Source organism: Meleagris gallopavo, chromosome 1 (assembly GCF_000146605.3).
Source record: "Meleagris gallopavo isolate NT-WF06-2002-E0010 breed Aviagen turkey brand Nicholas breeding stock chromosome 1, Turkey_5.1, whole genome shotgun sequence".
NCBI classification, from domain to species: Eukaryota; Metazoa; Chordata; class Aves; order Galliformes; family Phasianidae; genus Meleagris; species Meleagris gallopavo.
In genome coordinates, this window is record NC_015011.2 from 32,798,162 (window position 1) to 32,825,725 (window position 27,564).

The window sequence follows — 27,564 nt, forward strand, 5'->3', positions numbered from 1 at the left end:
TTTTTTGCAAATATGTAAACCTAGACCCCTTAGATTTTACATTTGTTCTGTGAAATGCAGTGAATTAATATTCTATTTGGCTGAGTAATATCTTCAGTTTCCCATTGAATGTCATCGAAGTTGGTAAAATTTATTAAGCAAAAAGTTGAGAAAATCAGCAGCTAACTGCATTGAATCAAGGGAGATAATTTTCTGCTCAAAAGCCTTCCCTGGCTCACACTACTTCCTCCTTCTCTTACTGCCTAATTGCTGCAATAATCTGTGACTATTTCCTACCACTACACCTGAAGACAAAGAGAATGGCACAGACCAAGGGGAACTGCTTTAAACAGATCCTTATAGCCCAGAGACTGGGATCTCACTCTCGGGCTACACTGCAGCTTTACAGCTTCTTTTAGAAACTATATTGGATGAAGCGGCAGTTGCTGGAGAGTATCTCAAACAGCATCCAGATGCCATTAATATGCTGCCCCAAGTCCATCTGAGGAACAAACATGGATGGGTGCATGCATCTACCAAAGAAAGCTGATCCCATTGGGAACCTCTGCTTTGCTCAGGGTTACTCCAAAGGCAGGAGGTTTCTTAACACCTCTTCTCCAGTCATAGCTGTGAATCTTCTAAGCCTTACATGCATTCTAATAGCATCCAGGGTCAGTTTTATCTAGCTTCGTCCTGGATGAAGACGTAGCTCCTGTGAATGATGTGGTAGGCTCAGGAGCCAGGGAAGACAAGGCTCAGAAATGGGCTTTCCTGAACCACTGTATTTCACTGAGATGCTTTGCCCCCTCAAGTACTGTTGCAAACTTTTGCCTTGGGATATTAAAATCAAATAAATGTTCTGCATGGTACCAAGTATGCCTCCACTCTCCCTTGATACCTCCTCTCAAGAGCTCTCTGAAGAAGAGACTTTGCGTGAAAAGCCAGAGCCACTCTCGATGGTATCCTGGTGCCAGGCGGCAGAAGGCAAGAAGATGACAGACCCTCACCTGGTGCTTGGAGCTCAGCCTCTATCCTTCTTCCAAGCAGAGTTCATTGAACTGTGCCTGAGGCACATGGCAGCTCTACAGCAGGACGGGGAGTACAGCTGAGAAGGAGAAGGTGGGTAGGTCCTTCTTAGGGAGCTCTTTGGATGTGCAGTTCAGAGAGGAATCGTGAGCAGTGCAGGAACTGAGCAAATAATGATTGGGAAGGGATTGCTCAAAGAAATTTAAAGCAGAGAGTTTAGTGGGCAACTAGACACCATGTCTGACAGCAAGAAGCCATCTGTCAGTGTGCATTACAGTAAGGTGTTGAGAGGTTGAGGGGGTTGGCAATGGCAGCACGCATCAGGGATATGGACCAATATGGGCAGCTGTTAAGATAAGGCCTAAGGGACATTGTGGCTTGCTGTTGCAGTGTCCACTATGACTATGACAGCCACAGATGGTTTCATGTATTTCTCAGTGGTGTCTGTTGCTGAGACAAGGGAAGAAAACAAGGCCGAAGTAGGCACACTAGTCCTGAAAGCATTAGTAATACTTCTACTGAGAGGTTCACAGGTTGTACTGTCACTAGAGGCAACCTGGCTGTCTCCTAGCATCTGAGTCCAGCTGCCCAAATCTCCATTCCACTGAGACCACTGGATACAGGGTCCAATTTCAATGTGCACATGGCTTAGGCTCAGAATTTTATAGGAATTTTCCTGAGTTGCTTATAAGTAGCTTAGATGCAGCCACCTTCATTTGGGAGCAGCAACTTTTATTATATGGACACAGGCCGAGCTGCGTCTCTTGGCCATATGGTCAGAAGTCATTGTCAGCTCCCTCTGGTTACTGGTATGGTTATGAGCATTGTGCCCTTGCAGTGAAAGAATCACTCTTCACTCCACTACCTGGATGATTTTGGCTTTCTTTGGCAGATCCCTACATTGCTCTAGCTCTCCGTACATAGGACTCCAAGCTCATTTCTATCATCTCCCATGAAAAAATTGTTGTTTCGAACTTCTCATCACCTTTGGTCCTTCTTCAGAAGTTGTAAGGAGTTAAATATATTTCAGCTTTTTCAGTGTCTGCAGACTCTGTTCCATATCCCATTTGTGTCAGCGTAGAGCTTGGAGAGAAAGTGACAGCAATGTATCTACAAACAGCGTTAAACTATTATAGCAGCAGTCATACCAGAAAGTACTGCCTTATACCAGGTCACCTTTTAGATCCTAGAAAAAGGAGGGAAAAACAGGGAGAGAAAAGGAGATACTTTGTGACCAGCATGTGAGGGTTAGATGTACAAGCACTCAGTGTGTGCCCACATACTTTCTTTCAAGTTCTTGTATCTTCTGCTTGACACATTGATAATGGAAATGTGCGTAGGGCTCAGCTCACTGAGAGTGACTCTGCCAGATCAGAGGGAAAATACTTACACCAAGAACATTTCATCTCCTTTCTTTGCTGTTCAAGTAGAATTATGATTGCTTCTCAACTAGCATTAAAATAAGCTGAAATACTTCAAGTTTGTGCTATTTAAATTAAATTTAATGTTATCCTCTTGCACTGTGGAATAAAATAAGTATTTGTCAGTGCTCTAGATAGAGAAGAGCTAGGATTAAATATGCCCTTTGGGTGTATAAACTCCTTTCCATATCAATAAACACAGCAAATTCAATAACTGTAATGTACCAAATTCTTACACTGATTCCCTCTCTTGTAGTCATTTTCAACAGATTCACTGGTCCCAAATGTCTTGTTATGAAGATTGATAACTGGCAGAGAAATGTGAGGCAGATCCATCCATTACCCAACTAACTTGGCAGACAAGAACTAAGTAATATTTAATTCTCTTATCAGTATTCCACATCATCTTCATGTTCTGCATGAGCATCTCCAGTCCAAGTGAGACGCACCTGCAGTTTCTGGAATAATAACACTTACATGTAAGACTTGAAAGATTTGAAGTGAAATTTCATTTTAATAATATCAGAAACCTCCTGGTTTGCAACAGAAAGGCAGATTATTTCACATGTAAAAGCTCTTTTCTTCCACTAAATTAGTAGTCTTCCCTGAATGTCCTAAAACTGGCATAACCTTCAAAAATTTTTTTGCTATTAAGATGTATTGAAAAAATGAAGACCCCCCTCCTTGTATTTCCATGGCCTATAGCTCCTATATTCTCCTCTTCTACCAATCCGTCTGTCAGATGAGAATCATTTTTCTGAACCATTTGCTGAGATCTTTGAAACAAATGATAAACAGAAACTTAAATCCAACACTCGTGCTTTTGGAAATAGCGTTCATTTACCTGGATAGATTGGATCGATAGGCCAAGCAAAACTGCATGAGTTCCAATAGGGCCAAGTGTCAGGTCCTACATTTTTGTCACAACAACCTCAGGCAGCACTACAGGCTTGGGGAGGAGTGACTGGAAAGATGCCTGATGGAAAGGGACCTTGGTGTACTGATGGACAGTCAGCTGAATATGAGCCAGCAGTGTGCCCAGGTGGCCAAGAAGGCCAGTGGCATCCTGGCTTGTATCAGAAATGGTGTGGTGAGCAGGACTAGGAAAGTCATCCTGCCCCTGTACTTGGCATTGGTAAGACTTCAGTTTGAGTACTGTGTTAAGTTTTGGGCACATCAGTACAGAAAGGACATTGAGATGCTGGAGCAGGTCCAAAGAAGGACAACAAGGCTTGTGAAGGGCTTGGAGGATATGCCCTATGAAGAGAGACTTAAGGAACTAGAGCTGTTCAGTCTGGGGAAAAGAAGGCTGAGGGGAGATATTGCTCTCTTCCAATATCTGAAAGGTGCTTACAGCAAGAGCGGGATTGGGTCTCTTCTCACTGGTGACAGGTGACAGGACGAGGGAAATGGCCTCAAGTTGTGTCAAGGTAAGTTTAGGTTGGATATCAGGAAAAACATCTTTACAGAAAGGGCGGTTAAGCACTGGAGTAGGCTCCCCGGGGAGGTGGTTGAGTCACCATCCCTGATGTTTTAAAAACCATCTTGATGTGGTGCTCAGGGACATGATTTAGCAGAGGGTTGTTAGAGTTAGGGTAGTATGGTTAGGTCATGGTTGGACTCGATGATCTTTAGGGTCTTTTCTAACCTGAGATATTCTATGATTCTATTATTCATAAGAGCTGGCTCTCATACTGGTCCCAAAGAAAAAGAAAAGCTCAAGCTGTGCCTAGCACCATTACCAGAAGATATCCGCATGTGTCAAAGGTTAAGCATAAAATATAGTTAAATCACAGAGCCCAGAGAATCTACTGGAGGCAGAAAAAATCTGGACTCCCATATACTTGGAGATTTTTGCACAGTGCACTTCAGATGGCCCAAATCTCAGGAGCCCCCAAAGGCTCTGTGCTGTACTATGGGGGGGACAGTCAAGAGAGGCTCTTCTCCAGACAATGTGCGGCATCAGAAGATCTGTTGAATAAACTGCTCATGGGGTGCAAGGACAACAAAGAAGGATAAAAGGAGCATAAATCCACATGTTCTTTCAAATGCTCTTAACTTCCTTCTTGTCCAGCTGGGGCCTGTACATAATGACCCTCCTTGATGACATCTGGGGCTATGCCAAGGGTCTGGCAAATGTGTTCCCTATTTGTGATCAAGGATGTTATGGGAGAGGTCTTTTCAGCTGATTTGGTGGGACTTACTTTCTTTGGTGAAATTGATGCTTCGGAAGCAGATTTATCATCTTCTTCTCCAGAACCAGCTTTGTCCAATGGGTCTGTGTTCTGCCCTTGCAGTGAAGTTTCTCTATGTGATCAGAGACAACAGATGTAAGTTGGCCAGTTTAAAAGAAGGTCTAGAAATGCTAAACCATTCCCCTCCTTACCACTTTTCCTTCATCCAGGATTTTATTAATATACTCAGTTCACATCTTGTTCAGCATCGTTGCCTGTCAGACCTGAAGGTACTTTTTATATACCCAGATATCAAAAGGAAAAGTAGAACACCGAGCACTTGTAATACAGTGCTGCCTCTCTCTATTTTCAGTTTCCTTTCACTTTTGTGGGAAAACTGATTTTTTTTGTACCCTTTCCAATTGATGACACTACAAATAGTCAAAGGTCTCTCAAACTCTTCAATAAACTTGTACAGTTATTTCAAAACCTGAAGTAAATGATAATTAATTTTCATATTTGCATCAGAGCATTTGAGAACAAGGTCCTTGCAGCTTCTGAGAAATGAATGGGACATCAACTCCAATTTGATTACATGTGATATTCAAACTGAAGGGGAATACATATTCTCAACACTTTTTCTGCAGATGATACTACACTTCTGGCACAAAGGAAAATTTTTGTGTCTAAGGTAAAAATATAGCAGAATGCTCTAAGTTTTGCCAGTACAGAACAACTCAAGAGAAAAGCACATTGTTATTCCCAGACTGAGAGTGTTTTCATGGGAGTTCAAGAAGGTGACTTAGAAGATAAGACCTCGTCACAGGAAGAAACAATTATGTCTCACTTCTGTGTGAGTTTACTGCTTGAATTTGACCTGACATTTCAGAGGAATTAATCTACCAATACACCTCTGTATACTGAACTGGCAGTGGCAGAAGCAAAATCAGCACACTACAACTGAATTTCTGAGGCTGCGTTTCAGAGTGGTTTAAAATGCCTTTCACAAGGAAGCACTTTTATATCAGTGTGAATGTTCACAGCAAACCATAAACAGCAGCAGGTTTCTACCCTCAGGGCAAAATAAGAATACTTTGCCATGAAATGACGTAATGTGAGCCTAAGCAAGAGATTAAACCATTATGCCAAGTAGTACTGCCTTGACTGTGCTGTGGGTGCAGTTATCACTTTTGTCATCAGTGCAAGGAATCTAAGACAGTAGAGTATATCATTAGTCATTTCTGCTATAGTCATCACTTCTCTGTGTATTAGTTTCAGCAGCGAAGGAAACCAAAAGCAAATATGAATTCATAAAATGAAAACATTCTGAGAGAAAGAAAATTAACAGTTTGCTAATGTTCATGAGAATCTTGGGAGGTCCCTCCTGACTGGGAACTAGCCATTGCATCCATTTACAAAAAGGGCATGAGAGAAGACCCAAGAAGCTACAAGAAGAACTATATGTCTAACTTCGGTATCTAGAAAAGTTATGAAGAAGATTATCCTGTGCTTCTTGAAAGTCAGTTAAAGAACAAAGCTACTATCAAGCATAGTCAACATGGGCTCATCAAGGGAAAGGCCTGTCTTAGTAATTTTATTTCCTTTTCTGATAAGGTTATCTACTGGGGGATGAAGGGACGGCAGTGGAGATAACCTTTCTGGATTTCAAGGCCTTTGATAATGTCCTTCATGGTGTGCTTCTGGACAAACTGCCAAATGTAAGATGAACAGGTTCACACAATCCTTGTTGATGAAGAGGCTCAACAATACAACTCAGAGGGTAAATGAGTACATCTGGCTGGTGGATGACCTCAGTTCTAGGACTGCTTCTGTTTAACAGTGATTTGGATGAAGGAATGGGATGCATCTTGGCAAGTTCACTGATGTCACTAAACTGGGAAGTATTGCTGATTTTCTGAAGCATCAAGTGGATCTAGATAGATCTAGATAGATCACTGTGTGATCATCAGTGACATGAAGTTCAATAAAGGAAAATGCCAGGTTCTGCACCTGGGGTAGAATAATGCCAAACACGTGTACAGGCTGGGAAATGAGTGGCTGGAGAGCAGCTCAGCTGAAGGGGACCTGGAGTTGTGGATTGACAGCAGGCTCATCATGAGCCACTAGTGTGCCTGGCAGCCAACAGGACAATGCATTTTGGAGTCCATTAAACACAGTATAGTCAGTTGGTCAAAAGAGGCAATACTTTGAATATATTTTGCACTGGTACAGCTTCATCTTGAATATTGTGTGCAGTTCTGGTCGCCATAGAAAAAAAAACAAAAACAAAGTGTGATAAAGTCCCTGAAAGCATCCAGAGCAAGTAAGAGGGCTAGAAGGCATGCCCTTGAGGAGTGGTGGAGGACTTTTGGGTTGCTCAGTCTAGAGAAGAGGAGGTCAAGAGGTGACTTCACTACCCTCTGCGTCTCCTGAAGAGGGGATGCAGAGGAAGGAGCCAGGCTCTGCTTCTGAGAACTGACGGCAAGACATGGAAATGACACAAGTTCAAGAGGTCAGTTTGGGCATTAGGAAAAATTTCTGTGAGGGTGGACAAACTGTGAGTATGGTCAAACTCTGGAACAGGCTTTCTAGTGAGATAGTTGATGCCCCATGTCTGTCAATATCCAAGTGGTATTTGGTTAATGTCCTCATTAATATGCTTTAACTTTTGGTTAGCCCTGAAGTGATTAGGCAGTTGGACTTGATGGTCTTTTAGGTGTCTTCCAAATGAACTATTCTATTCCATTCTATTTTTTTTTCTACCTAGAATACCATGCATAAATCAATCTCCAGAAAAAAAATGAATGATATAAGGGAAATTTGGAAATAAGGTGGTAGCCTATCCATCTGGCATAAAAACTCCAAGAGCTTTTTCTCCAATCTGAATACTTCCTGAGCTGTCTACCAACAGAGTAGTTGCTCACCTACTGCTGGAAGAAGCATGCAAGAGCTAAATATAACTCAAAGTTTTCATATTCGAAACACCTGCACAACTGGTTATATATTTAAAACAAATGTTCTCCAGGAGACAGACACAAAACATACAGAGACCCATGACCAGGAGCTACTATTGAGGAGTATTCTGAACACAATAAAGTTCTATTTTTACTGTGAGTGTGGTCATACAGAGAGGTCGTGACGTCACCTTTGTTGTAGTTCAAAACCTAAACAAACACAGTCCCAAGCAACCTGCTCTAAGTGGCCTTGTTTAAGTAGGCAGGTTGGGCTAGATCATCTCAAAAGTCCCTTTCAACCTAAGTATTTCCAATTAATTTGAGTAACTGCTAACACCTGCAGTTCTTTTAGAAGACTAGTAGGCTCACAGTTCATGCCAAGTCTGTTCACAGATACCTTCTCTCCTTCAAGAAAGAGTGAAAAAAGGTATGCAGATCAATAGTAGACAAGTCCTGGGTAACACACACATTCTCTGGCATATTATGAAAATAGAACAAAATGACTTAGCCTTCTATCTTTGTCTATCTATTTATGTTATTAATTGCACATGTTTGAATAACAATTTTGCTCTGTTTCTTTTCTAATCACCTCTACAATTCAAGTGTTTTCTGACTTTTTTCTGACTGTAATGCTCGTTTTCTGGAATCATTGTAACCCCCAAGTCTTTTTCCAGTTCATGGCCCACCACAGTGTATGCAAACATATGACTATTTTTCCTGTGTGCGTCTATATTGAATTCCATCTGCCATTTTATCATTCACTCAGTCTCACAATGTTCTTCTGGAATTCCTTACACAAAGTCCATCTTACGACTTACGCTCTTTTCCCGGTTGAGTGTAAATATGTGGGACAATAAAGATATTGACAGGATTGCAATGGTAACTTCCTGTGAGATGACCACTTATTCCAACCCTTTATTTCTTATTTTTAACCAAGTACTTATCCATGTGAAAAACTCCCCTTTTATTCATCAGCAGCTTAGTTTTAAGTCCTTTTGGAAGCACAAATTTTCAGTTTCTGCCAGCCCCAGAAAGCAATGGGGTCATTCAACAGAAACAGCAAAGGATCTTTCCCCCCTGAATTTGCTTCTAGCCCAGTCAACTGTATGCTGATTGCATGTGTTCCCATGAATGTTAGTGGCTGTGAGTGCTTCCCTGTGTTGCTTTGAAATAATTTAAGACCCATAAGCATAAGCATTTAACCTGGTAACAGTGACATTTTATAATCTGTGTATGAACTTTGTGACTATCAAGGGAACAAGTATATCAACAGACAGATGTCGTTCCTGAACCGACATCTGCGTGCAGGGAACTGGAAAGAACAGAAGCATTTCTTTTAATATTCTTATACTAGCTGCATGGTCTTCTGTCCAGTAATTGTGCTATTTACAATCACAGTAATTTTATTAACGCTGATGTCATTTTTACATTCACTTTTCCGTTCACAATAGCTTTTCCTCCCAGCTCCACTCACTAGGCAAGGATGCTAGATACCAACAATGTTCAATGTAAGTTAGTGACATATTCTACCTAAAACCATTCTAGAGAGAAAGTCTTTTTTCTGTGTGTATGTGCGTGTGTGTGGTATGAAGAGAACATTTGTGATAGAAAGTAATGGAGGTGAGAGCTACAGACACACAATGCCTCCCGATGAAGTGCTTCAGTTATTTCAGTTAGTAAAAAGAAAGTTCAGAAGATCAGCCTAAAATGTGAACATGTTGGTTTAGGGCAGGAGAGAAAGCTTTCAGTGGCTTCTGATGGAAACGCAATGAATTTTAAAAGCAACAATAATACATAAATATCTCAAAATAGATTGACAGAAGCATAACACTGAAAAAAAATATATCTTTGGCTAAAATCTGTCATTTGATTTTTTTTACTCTAATGATGGCTTGGTTTGGTAAAAATCATCTCATTCATAAAATCATAGAAACATATATAGAGCCATAAAATAGCTTGGGTTGGAAGGGAGCACAAAGGTTATCTAGTTCCAACCTCTTGCTACACGCAGTGTTGCCAAACAGTCCCAAAATGTTATCATAATAAAGCATTTAAATCAAACTCCACTCCCCAAAATAAAGCATCAGGAAAAGCAGGGAATTCTATGGCCTGTTATTAAACTCAATGCCTTCCTTAGCCATACTTGGAATTGTTGTCTGCCTGATGACCTTGAACAACCCGACATATTATGCCACTTTACTCTCTGCCTGTCCAGTAATTTTTCCTTTTGCATCAGCATTTTGTCATATCAAGCATACAGCAATAGCACAAGTATTTATCTTGTTGAGATCCAGCCAAGCCATGAAGCACTGCAGAAGTCATCCAGTGCTATATATAAGTTACATCTTTCACTAGCAGGTGAGCTTTTCCTTGTCTGGAGTTTTGCTTTCAGCAGTCAGATTCACTGCAGTGACTTTGGCCCTGCTTATACATTCTGTGAAAATGCTGGCATTGAGATAAGCATTTACTTTGTCTGACCAACTGTAGGGGAACTGCTATGTAAAGGCCAGAACTGATAACTGATAGAGCACCTGGTGAAAAGGGTGGCTGGCCCGGGAAGTACCAGTGCAAATAATTCATCTGTGCTTCCCAGGTGACCAGAAGGGGTGGACCCTGAGCTCATTTAAGGACTAGTCTCTCAAGGGAGAACTTTTTCTGGATGAAGGCTGTTTTTTGAGATGGAATGTTGCATAGGAGCCCCCTTCACCAGATGGGTGAATCAGTTTTTGCTTTTATGTGACTATTGGTACTAATGATACTTTGCCTAGTATTGTGAAGAGCTTATCAGAAGCAGTTTCATTGCTTCCAAGGATCAACACCAACAGAAGTAGAAGCAGATGAAGTATCTGCAGTGATACCACTGCATTTCAGGTAACGCAGCACTGGCTGAATCAGAAGCTTCATCTTTACCCAGGTGGCATTTGCTTAGCTTCAGCTCCAGGCTCACACTCCAATATGTCATCAAAAAGGATCATCAAGACATGTATTAATGGCGAAAGGGAACTATTCAGGAAGGACCCTGTGAAACCTCAAAGAGGGGGGGAAACAAAAAAAGAAAGGCAGGTTCTCAAAAAATGTGCAAGTGTTTTCCTTGCTGTTTGGGAAGCGACATACACAAGGCCCTGTTCAGCCTCATCTGTCAAGGCAGAAGTGAAGATGCTTGTTAACGTGTTTCCCTCCCTGTTCTGTGGAAAGTATAATGCCAGAACAGATCAGGTTACTGTGACAAGGGCTGCCCACAGAGTTTGACTATAGAAGGGGGGTAATCCTGAAATCTGTTGGTGGGTTCATGGAGATGGTTTCCAAGGGCTGCTGCACCAGGAAGAATAGGCCTACCTGTGTGGGACAGTTGTATTGCAGAAGGGTGCTGTCAGTACAAAGTATTTTCACTTTCCTACTTTACCAGAAGCAACTAGTCTCCCTAGCAATTCAGGATGGAGTGGTTTTGGATGAACTCAGAAATAAAGAACTAGGAGGATGCCCCCATATTCTCTGCAGACGTCTGAGCTGAGGCTGTTGCAGGAACTGCTCAAAACTTGAATAGCAGCAGGAGCTGGAAAAACACTTCAGTGTTTTTTAAAATAGAGCAGAAGAGAGGTTGCTGATGTGTAAGGTTCCTTGCTAGAGCCATTTAGAGGGACTGCTGTGTTTCACTGTTTTCACAAAGTAAAAAGGGCATAATTGGATCACTCAGTTGTGTCAAGGAAATGGGTATGGGTTACAGAAAGAAAACTGATTGGTGAGTAGAAAGGTAAACCATAAAATTGTAAGCAAGGATAGGTAAGAATCTGACAAGACATATTTAAAAGCAGTATATTTCAATATTTTGTGCATCAATTGGGCTAGAAAGTCACAAAATAGCAATCAATTAGATACAACCCTCCAAGCCCCCATGTTAGGTGTTCTGTACATCATGTGATATGCTTCAATACGGTGTCCAACAGCTTAGTCATAACTAGGCAGCTATGGCCATGAGGGTCATGGTACTTCTGGTGGAAATCTATTGTAAAGAGTACAAGCCAGGATCTCTATATTAGGAGGTGAAATCCAATAGCTTTCTGGGAGACTTTGCTCTTCCTTTGGAGAGCAGACAGACCTATGGTTTCAAATGAACAGGATCTTCCACTTTTTTTAGTTTAATACATTTCCTAACTAAACCAAACCAAATAGTTTTCAAAACACTGTAGTTCTTGGTTATATGAATACACACACACCAGCTATTTTGCTAGAAATACACTGCTGTGAATTAAAGATGACATCTGCCATTTAAGCCAACTGCTCCAGTGTTTATTACGTTTCATGTGGGATTCATCATCAGTTTGAAGTTGGCTATCTATTGGATAAGCATTCTCTCAATGAGCAACATAAATTCCTAAAAGGGTATTCTGTTTGTTCTCCTCAGCGCTGCTGCATTTTTCCATGCATATATAGATGGTTGTCTACTAGTGAATCATTCAATTAATTCCCTTAACACTCATTCAAGAAATTCAAGCCTAAATAATCGTCGTTGTACCAGGTGCCAATGTTTTTGCAATACTGAAATTCTGTAATATATTTTAAAGTATGCACATTCAACTGTGTCAAGTCATTTACAGGTTTTGCTTAAGAGGTCCTTATTTCATGAAGCCAAAATTCAAACAGATGTAAAACTACAGTTTATGATGTGCGTGTATTGTCAACCATAAATTCTATTGGTAATAAAAGTAATGGTGTGTCATGTTACATGTCATAGAATAGGCATACTGTGGATAATATGTATGTATTTATTACGTGAGAGAAAGAGGATAAATAGGATGAATAAATCAGAAACTCATCATCCTACTGTCTGTAATGCTGGTGAAGTGCAGAGTGCCAGGAATACAAGGTCCTGTCCTGATAACTCTCATCCTGGTATATATTCGAACAGCTACAGTCTCAGCATCCTATTCATATAGCTGACTCATAGAGTCAGTTTATAAGCTAGAGAGACTATCAGAAGATGCACAAATTATTTATTTATTTATGTATCTGTTTGTTTATTTATTTATTTATTGAAGTTAAGGGTTGTGCCTAGTAGTGGACAGACTTAATTTGGGGTCATTTAGGCTGCCTTTTGGTCTGAGCACTAAAGGTGGACCTTCTGGTTCAGGTCCTCCATCCCAATCTTCATCCCCAGGGCACACCCCTATGTCCGGAACATAATTTGTAACCATTGGCAAGGCACTTAAGTACACAAAGTCAACAGCCAAGGGCACCAAAACTCAAAGGAGCACCCGTCTCAGCATTTACAACTTTCAGGAGGTACGGTAATCTGTGATAATTCTTGAGGTCCCTTCCAATCCAAGCTGTCCTATGATGATTCTATGAAACAAGCTTTATCAACGATACAATTTCTAGATTAAACCACTACTTAAAAATAAAGCACTAGTATTCTAGATTTTCATCATTACTTAGATTACTACAGATAAGATTACTACATGTGTAGATTGAGAAATAAGATGTGCAGAAAACACTCGGTACTACTTTAGCAAAAAAATGCTAAATTAGTAGGAAAATATTTATCATCTAGAAGGGTCTTCCAGTCTTATAATGTATTACCTCTGTGAGTATGTTTTTCTTAGTCTTCTTGACTAACCAAATGGGAGCCAACAACTTCTCTTGATGCATGTTTTATTGCATTTCTGGAATGTTAGTTAGCAGGACCTCAGTGGAAAAAAGACTCAGTAAGTATTCCCAACCCTGGCAAAACCTGACTTCTTACTGAAACAGGGAATTTACAGTTGGACTGTGCCATTGCAACAAGGCTTTAGCTTCAGGTTGGAACAATGCAGTGAAATCAACCTCCATTTAACACAAGATGTTCTGCTGCAGTGTGACAGGATGGCTCCAGATGACCTGTATTGCATTTCCTGGAGATGCTGTTTTATCTTGCAAGGAGGAAGTCAGAAAGCAGTCAGACTTCACATCAGACTGGTTTAAAAGATTCAGGCTGAAAATGAATCACGTGTTATTTAATCATACCTTATAAAATAATAATATAAAAAAAACATCTTTCCTCTTCAAGCTTTTTGATAGCTAACATATAAATTTGCTTTCCTCTTAAAAGCCATAGCTTTACTCAACTCCTCACAAAAACCAGTGGGAATTCAGCATACTTTGGGGGAAAGTATATGAAATACACTTACAATAATGCCTTTTATAAGAATAGCATTTATAGGAAGATAAAACAAAGTCAAACATGTAAGCCTTCAACTATTAGCCACGTAGGCTTGCATTAAGTGCCTTTGCCTCTGCTAACCAAAAAATAGTTATTTACAAATGGCAGATTTTAGCTACCCTGTTTTGGACTTCAGCTACAGATCCAGCATTTTAAATTCTGAAGTATTGTTTTGTTTTTTTCTCTTAAAAAAAAATCAGTTTTAATTCCATTTTGGCACAGAAAATGTAAAAAATAATTTATATAAATAATAAAAAAATCATATGATGTCATTCTGTCTCCACCATATAGCTATAATAGTTCACAAAGGATATTTCAGATTCGATATAAAAGTAAAAACTGCACTCAGAGGCAGAATAGACAATGTTAAAAATCTCTTAAGGGACATCACTAATGCATCTAATTAAACAGGAACTCCATCTGTGATAAATGGCAAATAGGTAAAAGAATGCTTGCTTCATGTAGAATTTTGATCAGACAAGAGCCTCTGGGACAAAGACCAGTGCAGCAAAATATCAAGATATTATATCAAGTGCACTTACTATTATAAAATAAAATTCTACTTGAAAGCTTGGAAAAGAAAAAGAACAGAAAAAGCGCAAATTATTTTTATGTCTGTAGAACACAATGTCAACAAAGTCTTCTCGTGCTTTGACTGCGAATGATGGTATAAACAAAGCCAAACAAGGCAAATCTGTTCTTCACAGTTCAGCATAGAGAAGTGATGAAACTACCCTGTCTTGAATCAGATTGCCATAAACAAGAGCAGTTTTCCCCTTCTCAAATCTTCTATCATGAACCTCGCACCTGTGGTAAGAGAGAAGTCTTAAACTAATTTAGGCCAGTTCTAAAACTGCATCCTCAGGAGTGAATTCTGAAATGTTTTCTTCTTGAGTAAATTGAGTAACTTGGCAAACTGTGTGTAAATTACCTAGGTAACACAGGATCTGCTGCAGCTAGCCAAAGTGTTTCTGAATGTGGTGGATGGCTGCAGAACCTTGCTGATCTACAAAATGTGGTAAATGATAAGTAAAACTAGATGTACAGTGATCACACATACAGAGGTTCACACAATCACTGAGCACTCTTCTAACTCTTTCACGAAATACTGAAATTGATTCAGCGAAGAAGGGAGTGTTCTCATAAAGCTGCCACTAGTGTAGTCAGGGCAAGAAGTTATATTGAGTTCAGTATATGAGTTCAGTATTGTAATACAGAGTAGAAGCTCCCATGTTGAAGGGTGCTCATATTTAGTCCAGTGTAGTTCAGACCAAATCAGAGGACTGAATGTCCTCTCTACTCTTTTACTCAACCTCTCTCTGTTAGTCTGTACGTGTGCTCTTCCCTGAATGCTGCTATCCTTTTTAATGTATGATTCTAGGCTTCATGCACACTCTTACCTGTGTTCATTATACTTTCAGATTACCTAGCATCAAACAGTTATTCAAATCCAATAGCTAGTGTGGCACTGCCAATTAGGTGAATGACTGATTGAGATTATCTTTCTCAGATAGCAGCTAGGAGTAATGGACCTACCCAGAGTGCATAGTAAGTATCTTTCCATCAAGTTTTCCTTTGTGATTAAGACTTTATTTACTATACCACTTCAGTATCACCTCCACGTTGTGGAGGCCTATGGGGTCCTGAACTAGATAGGATTGTGGTTAGTGCCCTAAGGGACAAGCAGTGTGACTGCCAGAAAAAAAAGCTCAGTCAAATCCTCAGACAAGACACAGGAATGCAACAAACAAAAAATGGTCTCTGTGGAGCATCTGGGATGTCCCTGTGTCCATGGACAATGCCAAGGGACAGAAGTAAAATTAGAATGTAGACCACTGTAGGAGAAGTGGGATCCTGAGATATAAGCTATCAAGTATAGGACAAAGAACAAAGATGATATCTAGGGTCAGGAAGGCAAGAAGACTGCCACTATCCAAGGGGAAAGGCTCACTTTCCTGCTTTCAATTTTACAGCAGCAGCTGTAAGATGGCAAGTGCAGATGCAGGCAACAAACAAGTGATATTTTTTTCTGAAGAGAATTTCACTTAGTGAATGGGAGCTACACAAGTTCCATGTCTTTTATCTCAACTATTCACATGTTCAGAATCATACAGCAAAATCTGTAATGCTGAGCAGCATTTTGAGAAAGTGAAGAAATATATCCTAAGCACTTTCTAGGCTGCCTGTCCTCTCCAAGACCATCTACTCCCTGTTTTCTTCTGTAGAGGGAACACCTTCGGTCTGAGTAAATATTTTACATGTGTATGTCCCATTGGATTTCTCCCTGGTGTGACAGCAGTAGCCAAGCCTGAGTGGAGTTGCAGTTAGCTTAAAACACTCACCGAGATATTTGTTTCTACTCAGTTCACACTACAAGGTGCAGTAACAAGTTCGGCTACTGGACTTGCCCAGACTACCTTACCTGCACTGCATTTGGGTTTTAGCTATGCAGGCAAGTGCACAGCATATATGCTCCTCCAGGGCTGACACAACACACAGAAACATGAAGTGAAGTCAGCTCCCATATAGCATAAGCTGTATTCACAAGACAGAGATAAAATGTTTTTTCTCCTGTCTCCCTCGCACAGCAAGATGCCAACTAGATTTTGGCAAATTTGAGTTGGAAGGAACCCTGAAAGACCGTTTAGTCCAACTCCTCTGCAATGAACAGGGATACCCACAGATAGATCAGGTGTCCAGGGCCCCATCCAGCCTGAACTTGAATGTCTCCAGGGAGTGGGCATCCATCACCTCTCTGGGCAACCTGAGCCACAAGTGCTCCATTCTCGCAGAAGTCCCTTGAAAAGCACTGAAATCTGAAATGTTGATGAGGTCTCAAAGGAAGCAACACAGACTATTTACCTGCCTCTGCTCACACTTTCCCCATCCTTTACTATCCTGCAAGAGCTGCACTGCATCAGTCATTATTCTGTTACACCACACATGGTGAAGAGCTGGTCCTGTCTTCTCCTCTCCCCCTGGGAGGGCTGCATGTGAAGCCCCCCTTTGCCTGCTCTGCAGCTGTACTCCGATTCCAAGATTTTGTCAGTAGCCTCCCAGGTACCATTCTCTCCTCAGCCAAAAACAGAAACACTTAGCAGAACCATAACATTTGAAAGACAAAGGTTTTATTAGAATCAATTAAAAATTATACCTTTATCTTATAGGAAGCTACCAAGTAAACAAGCACAAGTTGAGTTATGATAGGCCACAATTAGTTTGAACTCAATTCAGTACGAGCATCAAATCCAAGTCACTGCATGAAAAAAAGCTCACAAGGACATAAAGTTTGTCTAGGCATTGTCAGATGTCAGACTATGGAGATACAAATCTATCTTTTAGCATCACGAAATATATTAATACTGAATCAGTGTCCTTTATTAAACAACAATCCATGTTAAAGGTGAAAAAGCTTCATTTCACTTAGCAGGTAAAACCCATCTCTCATCTCAATGGGACTCTCTGCTATGAACTTAGTTGGGATTTTAAAAATCTTTTCTATGTGGCAAGTGAAATTGTTACACCTTTGTACTGAATGTACAGACATCATTTGTCCTGCACAGCACTGGCATGCTTCAGGATGTCATAATATACTCAATTTATAGAAGAACAAGGAAGAAACCCTTCCCTTCTTTTCCTATATCTTCATGCCCCAAATACCTCTTTCTCACTCCTCGTTACAGCAGATTTGTGATGTTGTTATCTTTGTAATTAAAGATTAAGATAAAACAGCATCAGCAAGGATATACTGGATCATCAGCTGTTGTGGGGAAATGGAAAGAAGCAACATTTCTGAGTTTCAGTGAATACTTCTCCCAGCTTTCAAGGCACAGCCACTTCATCCAGATAATTCTCATTGTCTTGTACGGTCTTGTAAAGAGCAGGTTGGTTTCAGATACACAGATAACTTGTGGGTAATTAGTTACAATTAAGGTACTAAAGTGTATTATTTTCTACTGGTGTAGATATTTAAGTTCCTTTGGTTTTCAGAAATATTAAAAGTACTTGCTAGTAATCTTTCTGCCATATTAAAAGCATTTTTCTACATTCAATTAGAGTCATTAATTCTCCATTCTTAGGGGAGGGTTGTGGTTGTCTGGAGTTTGAAAGTGTTCTGACTGAGTCTCTTAGCGGTCCATTTTGTCATTTGCTTAGGCAGAGTGGGCCACTTTCTTTCTATATTACTCGCTTATACATGCTCTCTGGATGTAAGGAAGAACAGGAGATTTGCGTGGCAAGAGAGAGGAGAATCAAGGGAAAGACTCAGAGAAGGGACAGCACTCCTGAGATACAAAACCTGTGGGCAAAACACATGGACATATTGCACATCTCTACTCATTCTCATCACAAGGCTCAGCACTGCCACTATAAAAGTCAGCCTTTGATCAGGAATTCACATACTTTTTGAACTTTGCTCTCTATCATGTCTGGAAACACAGACTCGAGAGTTTCTCATGATGGTGCTCACCCAGCAGTCCCATCTAAGCCCAGCATCTCCATTTAAATGCAACAGCACATTTGTCAGGCAGAATCCTTACTGTATACAATCAATCAGCTGTAAGGTCCACACGGTTGGCATGGTGTCATATCTTGTTTGGAAATGACTCATTTCAAAACACAAGTGACTAGAATGATGTCCTCCACACAATTGCAAACCATCTTCTCTTGACAGAGGGATGCAAAAGGACTTTCAGACAACAAGGCAAGCATGGAGATGGGGGAAAGCCAAAGGAGGTTCAGCTTGGCACCTAGGTACATCATCTCCTTAGCAGAGAACAGAGTGGGGTAGGAGGACGGTGGGACACGGGGAGGAAAAGTAGAAATGGCCACCTATATGAAGACAGCCATACATTCAATGAGAAATGATCAAATTCAGATATGTGAGCCAACCTTAGCAGTCCTCCATGACCTATCTGATATACATCTGCACAGAGCTATTCTAATGATACATGGTTTGGGCTTATCCCATCTAAAAATCTTGGAAAAATGGATTTCTTTCTCTTTTCACTCCATTAGAATTCACATTCAAAAATCCACTCTTCCTCATAGCCACACATTTCTATGGACAATAGGTACATTTCTTAAGTAAAATTTGTGTGAGTATTTGAAGGTCCAGTAATTCCTGCATTTTCAACTAAAGAAGCTATGATCATAACTTTTAACACAAAAATGCTGTCTGCAAAGTCTTCTGCATGGCAACAGTCTTATTAAGCAATTGCTGTGGCTTAACCCAGAGGGCAGCTCAGCACCATACAGCCGTTTGCTTACCCCTCCTCTAAAGGGACTGAGGAGAGAATTGGAAAAAGGTAATACTTGTGGGTTGAGATATAGACAGTTTAATAGGACAGAAAAGGAAAGGGAAAAATATTATTAATAAAAATTATATATATACATGTACAACACAAGTGATAAGCAATGCAATTGCTCACAACCAGCAGATTGATGCCCAGAGAGTCCCTTAGCAGTGGCAGCTCCTCCAAACAGCTCCCCTGGTTTTATTGTTCAGCATGACAACTTGTGGTTTAGGACATCCCTTTGGTCAGCCTGGGCCAGCTGCCCTGGTTCTGACCCCTCCCATCTCCTTATGCCCCACAACTCCTCACTGTCAGGGCAATGTGGGAAGCTGGAATGTCCTTGGCTCTGTGCAGCACCGCTCAGCAACAACTGAAACGTCGGTGTGTTATCAACACTGTTTTTCTCCTAAATCACAGCATCATACCATACACTATGAAGAAAATTACCTCAGCTTTTCATACATACCCAATATTCCTTTGCAAGAACCAGCAATTCACCTGTTTTTGTTAAAAACATTACATAACATATTACAGTTAAACAGAAAATTTACAGATGTGAAGGACTAAGAAATCTTTTATTTGTTTACTACTTGACTTTACTGTGCGCTGAACTAGAACAAGTATTTAATAGCAGCAGAGCTGTTTCTCCTGCAAGCTGCAAGACATACAAGCTAAAATAATTTCCTCACTTACTTGCAGCTGAGCATTTGTAAAATGGTGTGTGCAACAAAGGGAATGATTGCAATATCCATTTGAGCACAACTGAGATGTGTGTGAGTCACACCTTCCATGGGCTTAGTTTGTATTCCTGTTACTAGCAGATCAACTGTAACAAAACCTGATAAGTACACTCAAACACATAATGACCACGATAAAAAACTGCTGTCTGTGATGTCAGGTGTTAGTGCTTGGGACTGAGTGGGACACAGTAATAGCTATAAATAAAATTTGTACAGATAAAAATTTTCTCCAAAATGATAGTATTTTTGAGAATACATCCCTCTCATGTGCCACCATAAAACAGTCATTTCTGTACTGTTTTCATCCTGCAACTGCAGTCACTGAAACGTTTTCTAGCTCTAGAAGAATTTGTTGGTACAATTGTAGCAGCTCTTCACAGATTAGTGGTGATTTCTCTGATATCAAGAACAGGCTTACTGCAGCTTCAGAACAACTTTTAAAATACGGTCAATCATAGCTGGAATGTTCTTCAGTGGAAGAATTATGAGTTACACCATTTACATCTGATGGCATCAGTACTGCTGTCCATGTCCAAAACTCTGCTGTGGGAGCACATGTAAGAGCAGCAGCCACCATCAGCACAGAGTCCTTCAGCTAACCAGTGTTCACCCCACTCACCTGCCACCTCACCCCAGCAGCCTCCAGCACACAGCAGCCAGGTGCCCTAGCCCAGCTGGAGGGCATTTGTGTCAGACAGTTGGACAGAGTTCAACTCAGAGACCTCCTGCTGAGCTGACCTGCACGACATGCAATTTAGTACCACAAAATGAACACGCAGCACATCTCGTGGCCCACAAACAGAGTCAGTCAGTGGTTGTAACTGTGCAGAAGGAAGCGGTAGGCAAGAAAAATACAAGAGTAAGAGCCTACAAGATGACGCTGACAACAAAAATGCTACAAGAGTTCACTTCACAGCAATGAAAAGTGAAGGCTCTGTGGAAAAACAGAAATCCCAGATCAAAAAATGGTTATGTTGAACCTTGCCTTCTTGAAAAAAATCAGAGATGGTTTCTGAAATGTAATTAAACCAATGTGATTTTTCCATTAGGAAACCAATTAGGACAGCATAAAATATGCATGCTGTGGGAAGAGGAGTAAATTATTTTAACATATTTTATTTCAGTTCACACAGAAGAGAATTTTAAATTGTTTTGAATTTTGTGGATTGAATTGTACAATGTGCCTCGGTAGACTTCTCTAACAAAGTCATATTTATGGAGATGAATCCCAGCACTACTGGGATATTGGATTTAGTAGCTTTCTGCACATTTTGCAGGTGGCTTGGCACTCTGACGTGAAGTTAATTTATAAATATATTTTGAGTACATATCTTGTGATTGAAATACATTAATAATAAGCTTTGCAAGTTGATAGAGAAGTCACATATAACCAGACTAATTGTTGCAAGCGGCAAGTTAAAGTAGGGGAAAAAATTGTTGTCTCTTTAGCCTAAGATCAAGGCTTAGGGATAACTCTTACTGCTTTTACACTGCATGGATGTTTCATCATATTGAATGTTGTCAGAATTTTAAAATGTTTTGAAAGAACTGTGATCTCTCATTTTTAACCCATTAGCTTCCCAAACATAATGCTTTAAATTGACATTTTCTGTTGTTCTGAAAAGATGCGATTTATCTGCAGAGGTAAAGTTTGAACAACACTTTTAAAGATGTTGTTTAAGATGTTGTAAAGTTGAGGGCAACCACAATGCACTCCTTTACAGTGACCAAAACATAGCCTGTACATCCTGAGCAGAAGCTGACTTTAATCACAGTACATCTGATTTGAGGTAATGTCTTAATTTTAGCCGGGACAAAATTGCTTTCTTCAGAGTGGCTGGTATGATGCTCTGTTTTGGTTCTAGGAGAAAATCAGCATTGATAGCACACTACTGTTTACAGTTGCTGCTCAGCAGTGCTTTACAGATCCCTGGTCATTCTCAGCAAAGGGCCCAAGGAGCTGGGAGGGAACAGAATTAGGACAGCTGACTGCCCAAAGGTATATTCCATACCATATGGCATCAAGCAGAAGGAGTTTTGAATGGAGCAGGAGTTCACCTCGCTCTCTTCTACTAGCTGGACATTGGTTGGGGGGTGGTGAGCATTTGTTTGTGCATTGTTTATATATATGTACATACATACATATGCAGTCATGACAGTTTTTCTTTATCTTAATAAATAGTTTTATCTCGACCCACAAGTTCTATGTTGCCTTTTTTCCTGATACTCTCCCCCATCCCACTGGGAAGACTGTGTGTTGCTCAGCCAAATGCCAGGTTCAACCACAACAGTTATTTTGTCATTCAGTGTGGGGCACAAAAGGCTGAGATAATAGCAGACCTGACCAGATTGTGTTAACAAAGGGTGCTGGTTTGATAATTGCTGGTTACTATATTGATTTTTCCATCTTTATGGAGCACTTCGAGAGACTTATCATGGAACTGCACTGTGTAGCACCTTGCTTGCTTTTTCTTTTCCCTGCTGTAGTTTTTATCATCTCTGGGAGTTGGATTAAGGTTTTATTTTCCTCCACTGTGTGGCCTTGGCTTATATCATGATAAAATTGGCAGCTGAGAAACGAATGTTTTGTGTTTATTTAGCACTGCAGTCATCTTTGGGCTCTGGGAGCCATATTGTTGATACTATCAGTAATTACAGTCTGTTTTGTCTCTTCAGGAAGCCTGGCTGGGGAGAAGATAGGGAAAGACACTCACCTGCAGTTCCTCATCTTCCCCTTCACCTTTTCTTTTTTCCCTAGAGCTCGACAGTTAGTTACCATAGCTTTTGAGAATTTTGAGTATCTGTGGAACGTTTAAACCAGTGTGCTCCTATTGCTCTGTGTCATGAATGTGTTTCAGGTTATCTTAAAGATTAAAGGATTATTTAAGAATATCACGCAGAGATCTGCCCCAATAGCTGAGTGGCAGGGAATGTGGCATGATATGAGCAGGTGCCTAGAGTGGTGGTCACACTCAGTTGTTTGGAATTTCACCAGTGAACAACTGCAGAATCCTGAAAATCCAGTAGAATGTTTGGAAAAGGTCTGCTGTTGCCCTGTCAGTCCTAAAGAGGTGTAAATTATTGCAGCATGCTGCAGCCTGGCCCATGCCTACCAAGCTCTGTTCAACACTTCTCAGCATCCTCAAAGGGAAGAGAACACCTCCAGATGTGATGACAATGCAGCAGATCCTCCAGCTTTTGTGATAGACTCCGTGGCAGCTCCAATTCCTGCAACAGATCCTGCAGTAGCTCCAAGCACTGTGACAAACAAGAAAAAAAAAAAAGCCATGGTGGCATCATGCCCAGATGGGTTCCTGGGACCATTTTCTCTTCCTTGTTCCAGCTGAAACTAAGACGGTAGATGGCCATTAACATTATTAAATCTATATGCTATTAGAGGAACAGCAGCAGCACAGGAACAATGGTGAGATTATTTATTAGTTGTGCCCAAAATGAAAACATTACTGCAACGTCTCTATTCCCTTGTCTGCCATTCTGCTTAACAGGGCACCATAAAAGTCCAGGAATACACTTCTGAGTAGGAGAGGTCAGTTCCCGTCTATTTGCCCCAGCAATGTGCTCAAGAAAAAACAGGACAGATCCTGGAAAGTTGACCTTACCTGCTCTCCAGTGTGAACAAATAACTCCCCAGGGAACACCACTGTAAAGCAGATGACACTTTGCTGGCAAGTCCCCTGCAGAAGTGAAGTAAAATGATCATCATGTTCGCTTTCCCCCAGGAGCAATCTCCTGGCTCAACTGAGGAATTCTCAGTTGTGCCATGCCAGCACACTGCTGGTCTCTCATCCAGTGTTCCCATCTCCACCATCTGCTGGTAGCTTTATCCAGGTTTGGGCCCAGCCTTTACTGTGAGCATCACATTAACTCCCTCTGAGGCAAAACCCAGACAGGCAGCCATTTTGATTTAAGCTTCCTATGTTGCATTTACGACCAGAGTGCTATAACTATTTTCTCCAGAAAGTGTGATTTTAAATAGTCATCAGAGACAGAGGAAGTCAAATCAGACTAACATAAGAGCACACATGAAGTCACCCTGTCTTCCATCTTCTTTTAGTGAAGATGGGGGATGATTAAAGGGTTGCATGCTGACTAACCAGGTGGAGTGGCAGAGTAGAGACAGCAGTGTGAGGGCAATTCCTTGAGCAAGAAGTTCCTGAGGGACTCTGTAGTCCACCTAATCCATCTAAACAGAAAAAGTGGCAGAGCAGAGAAAGCAGTGTGAGGGCAGTTCTTTAAGCAAATTCCTGAGGGATGCTGTGGTCCACCTGATCCAGTCATCCTCAAAGTTGTGTAATGGCTTGAATGCTTTTCCTGTGCATTAAGAATATGTGATTCTTGGTCTCTGATCATCAAGCTGCTTGTAGTTACTTGGAGCTGCCACTGACTTTTTGAAGAGGCAATGCCATAAGAATTAGGGCGGACAGAGGACCTCAGTCTGTTTCCTATCATACGTTGTCTATGCTAACAATAAGAGAAGCTGATGGAGCTTTTTAACTGCTAATAAGAGACCCTACTAAACAGGAAAATGGTAAAAATCAGACTTCTCATATTAATTGAGTCTAGTTTTCAATCATTAGTTTAATGTCATGATCCTCAGAAGAGAAATATGAGAGGCATTTTGCAAATGGCAATCAAATTACACCCAGAAGGGTTGATTTGGTAATCAACTTCTTTTTAAGGTCTGGTCTGGGGCTACATTTATGTAAATGTTTTCATCTGATGTTCGTTAACATGGAGACAGCTAATAAATAACAAAAGGCATAGAGATGAGACATTAAATGCTGCACTTTTTGTTAATATTAGGGTAGGCAAGAGGAAGTTTTGTCTCATAAAGTGAAACCACAATTTATAAGCCTATTGAACATGACTGATATTTGGTCTAGCAAAGCAGCATTCTCACCCACTAGTAAACGATCCTACATCTGAGTTGGTTTTGCCAGTCAATACTTTAGAAGCATAGCAGAAGTGCTGCATTCACTTGGGTGTCCCAAGGGAGTAATGGCTGCAACCTGAGATCTATCAGCTGAAAAAAAGATGAAATCCATATCAGGGTGTGATGCTACAGCATGGTCATCACCAGAGAGCAGACTTTGGATCTGAAGATGAACTGTTTCCACTAGTTGCTCCTGAGTCCCATCAGAGCAAACCAATTAGCTGTCAGAAACATGAAATTTAGGGATCTATCAAGGAACCGGTATCTTTGAACAGTTAAGATAACAGCAGTTTGGCCTCTTCCATGAAATGCAGACCTCCAAAACTTCCCCAAGGGACTCTGCATGTTCGCACGCTCCATGTGCCCGCAAGATGTATGTGATACATCCAAATCACACATACTCTTTGCTGTTGTGTAGTATGAGCACTACTCCTAGAGCTGGTTTAATCTGGCATGCAGATATCCATCCTCAATTAGGAACCCACAGTAGCCAAAAACAGCTCTACAGTCCTAGCAGTGTTATCAAATGCAGATCTTCTACAGTGGCCACTGAAGGTCGTCTCTCAGGCCACAAATGACAGTAATGCCCACATTTTTTTAGGGGAAGATGGCTGTGCCTCAGGGACAGAGAATTAGACAGACTGGTCCATCACTTGGTGGCTGTCAGTCATGGACAGTTCATGTCATGGATAACTAGTACCTAGAGAGTAGTGAGACATGAAACCTTTTAGCACAAATATTGTGGCAGCACACCTTGTACTAGCATAGACGCTCAGCAACAGGCTTGAAAAGTTGGCAAGATTTCTTGGGCAGAACAGCTAATAAGAATTTCTATCTGATGCAGTCAAGGGAGTAGCCTGAGAAAAGCAGAAAGGAGACACTCCTCTCAGCGTCTCCAGGAATTAGACTTGCTCCTTAGAGAAGGCAACTCTAAGTACAGTGACAGCTCCACTATTCTGATTTTTGTTTTGTTAGCAAAATATTAAAGAATGAACCTTCTCTGAAAAAGATCAAAAAGATCAAGTTGCGTCCATCCAACTGATTCAAGTTTTGGAAGCCAGCAGAAGACTTGGTATAATTCCCTAACCCCTGGACAGGCAGGAACAGTTGGTTCAGGATCTGTGTGCATTTATGTACAAAAGAATACATTTCTAGAAACCATAATTCAGTAGAAAAGCAATAAACCATAAAAACTAAACATCAAAGGGAGAACTAAAGAGAATGATGCCCAGAGCAAGCATCAGGGCCCACACTGTAGGCTCTTTGGGGTTCTGCAGGGGACTCCAGCCATACCCTACATCTTCAATATGCTGACTGCTTTAAAGGGATAAAGGACTGCTCTTTGCCTAGGCAACAAAGAGAAAGTGTATACAAAGAATGCTAGCTGGGTTGAACTGATGTTAATACAATTTGCAAAGAATTGAATCTTATTCCCAAATCCCACTAAGAGACGTGTAGCAATTTCTCTTAATAAATTAGAATTTTTTGGGTAACCTGAGCACAAAAAAATGTGAAGGAATGATAACTTCAGAAAAATGATTGTGGATGACAGGCAGTAAAAGCCATGAACCTTTCACCTCAATATCTAGAAATGATCTCAAAATATCACACAGGTTTAGGTACTGAAAGTCGGGCTAAAGGTAAGTTCTAGTCTTTTCAGAGCAGGAAGATATGTTAAATGTTATACATTTTTCCTTCCTAGCAATTACATTATCATTCATAATCAAGTTTGAATAGAAGGTCTCTGCACTGATGTTGAACTCCTCTCTGTTCTCAGCCATCTGTGCTCAGGTCTTTGCCTATTCATGCAGCAAAACCTTTTCTTCTTTGAACTTGTCACCTGAAGTTTGGATGTGGTTTATTTTCAATATCTGATGGTTCTCCTTCAACACTTTTTAAAAAATCTGAAAATCATAATGTAAAACTCTTTCACATTTATAATTATTTTATAGTTATGTATCATTTTTGTGCAATCTTTACACCAAGTTAAAACCTATTCGATTGAACTCATTATTAACATTTTCAGCAAATTGATTTTGCAAACCAATTCTTCCCAGCACATGGTTTCTCTGGAGTTAGGTACTTGAACATTTACGATTTCAAGTTCATATCAGGGGTTCAGCAAAATATTCTAGGGAAATATATTTTGTGAGAGGGAATCACCATAAACTCCAAGTTTTCCCAAAGCCTGATTCTGATTTCAGAAACATGGGACAGGTCAGAGCAACATTAACACTGAAGTGCTTAGTGTAGAGAACACGAACTGTTAGATGACTGACTGTAGGAAACATTATTCTTTTCTGTCTGACAAAATTTTCTCTTCCCTCATTGCTTAGAACATTGCAGAGTGTCTGATGTTTGGATGTAATTCTGGTTTTGACTTTAGAGATAGCATTAAAAACTCTTAAACTGAAATAAAAGCATTTTCCTGTGCAAGACTATTCCATGAATTCTCAAGTGGGGGCAAATAAGAGGAGAAAGAGGATTACCGAGGTTCTTGGCCTATTAAAATGTATTCATGTGTGTTATGACAAGCAAGATATTCCCAGGTAATAATGGAGAACAAACCAGGATAGATTTTACAAGACAGAAGCCTACACCGATGCCTACTTGTCTAACCTCAGGGAAAATCTCTGCCCATATTCCAAACCTGCCAATTAATTTGAACTGAAAGCTTGTGGCTAAGACAACTGAAAAAGCATATTTGAGACTCCAGGATATCTTGTCCTGAATTTCTTCTTGTAGCTATCGAGAAACTTTGGCTTCCTCCAGGGAAGCAATAATAATTCCTTGCTGCTAAGCTGTGAAACTGTCCTTTACCAGCTG

The 27,564-nt window shown here is 40.5% G+C and overlaps 1 protein-coding gene across 1 annotated transcript in view; it reads left to right on the plus strand.

The window, feature by feature from the left end:
- The first annotated feature begins 854 nt into the window (after positions 1-854).
- The window catches only part of RXYLT1 (ribitol xylosyltransferase 1), a 95,019-nt gene continuing 68,309 nt past the window's right edge, over positions 855-27,564 (plus strand). The window contains exon 1 of the mRNA XM_031552144.1: positions 855-1,078. Coding sequence (XP_031408004.1) covers positions 855-1,078 — 224 coding nt within the window. The remainder of the gene's footprint in view (positions 1,079-27,564) is intronic.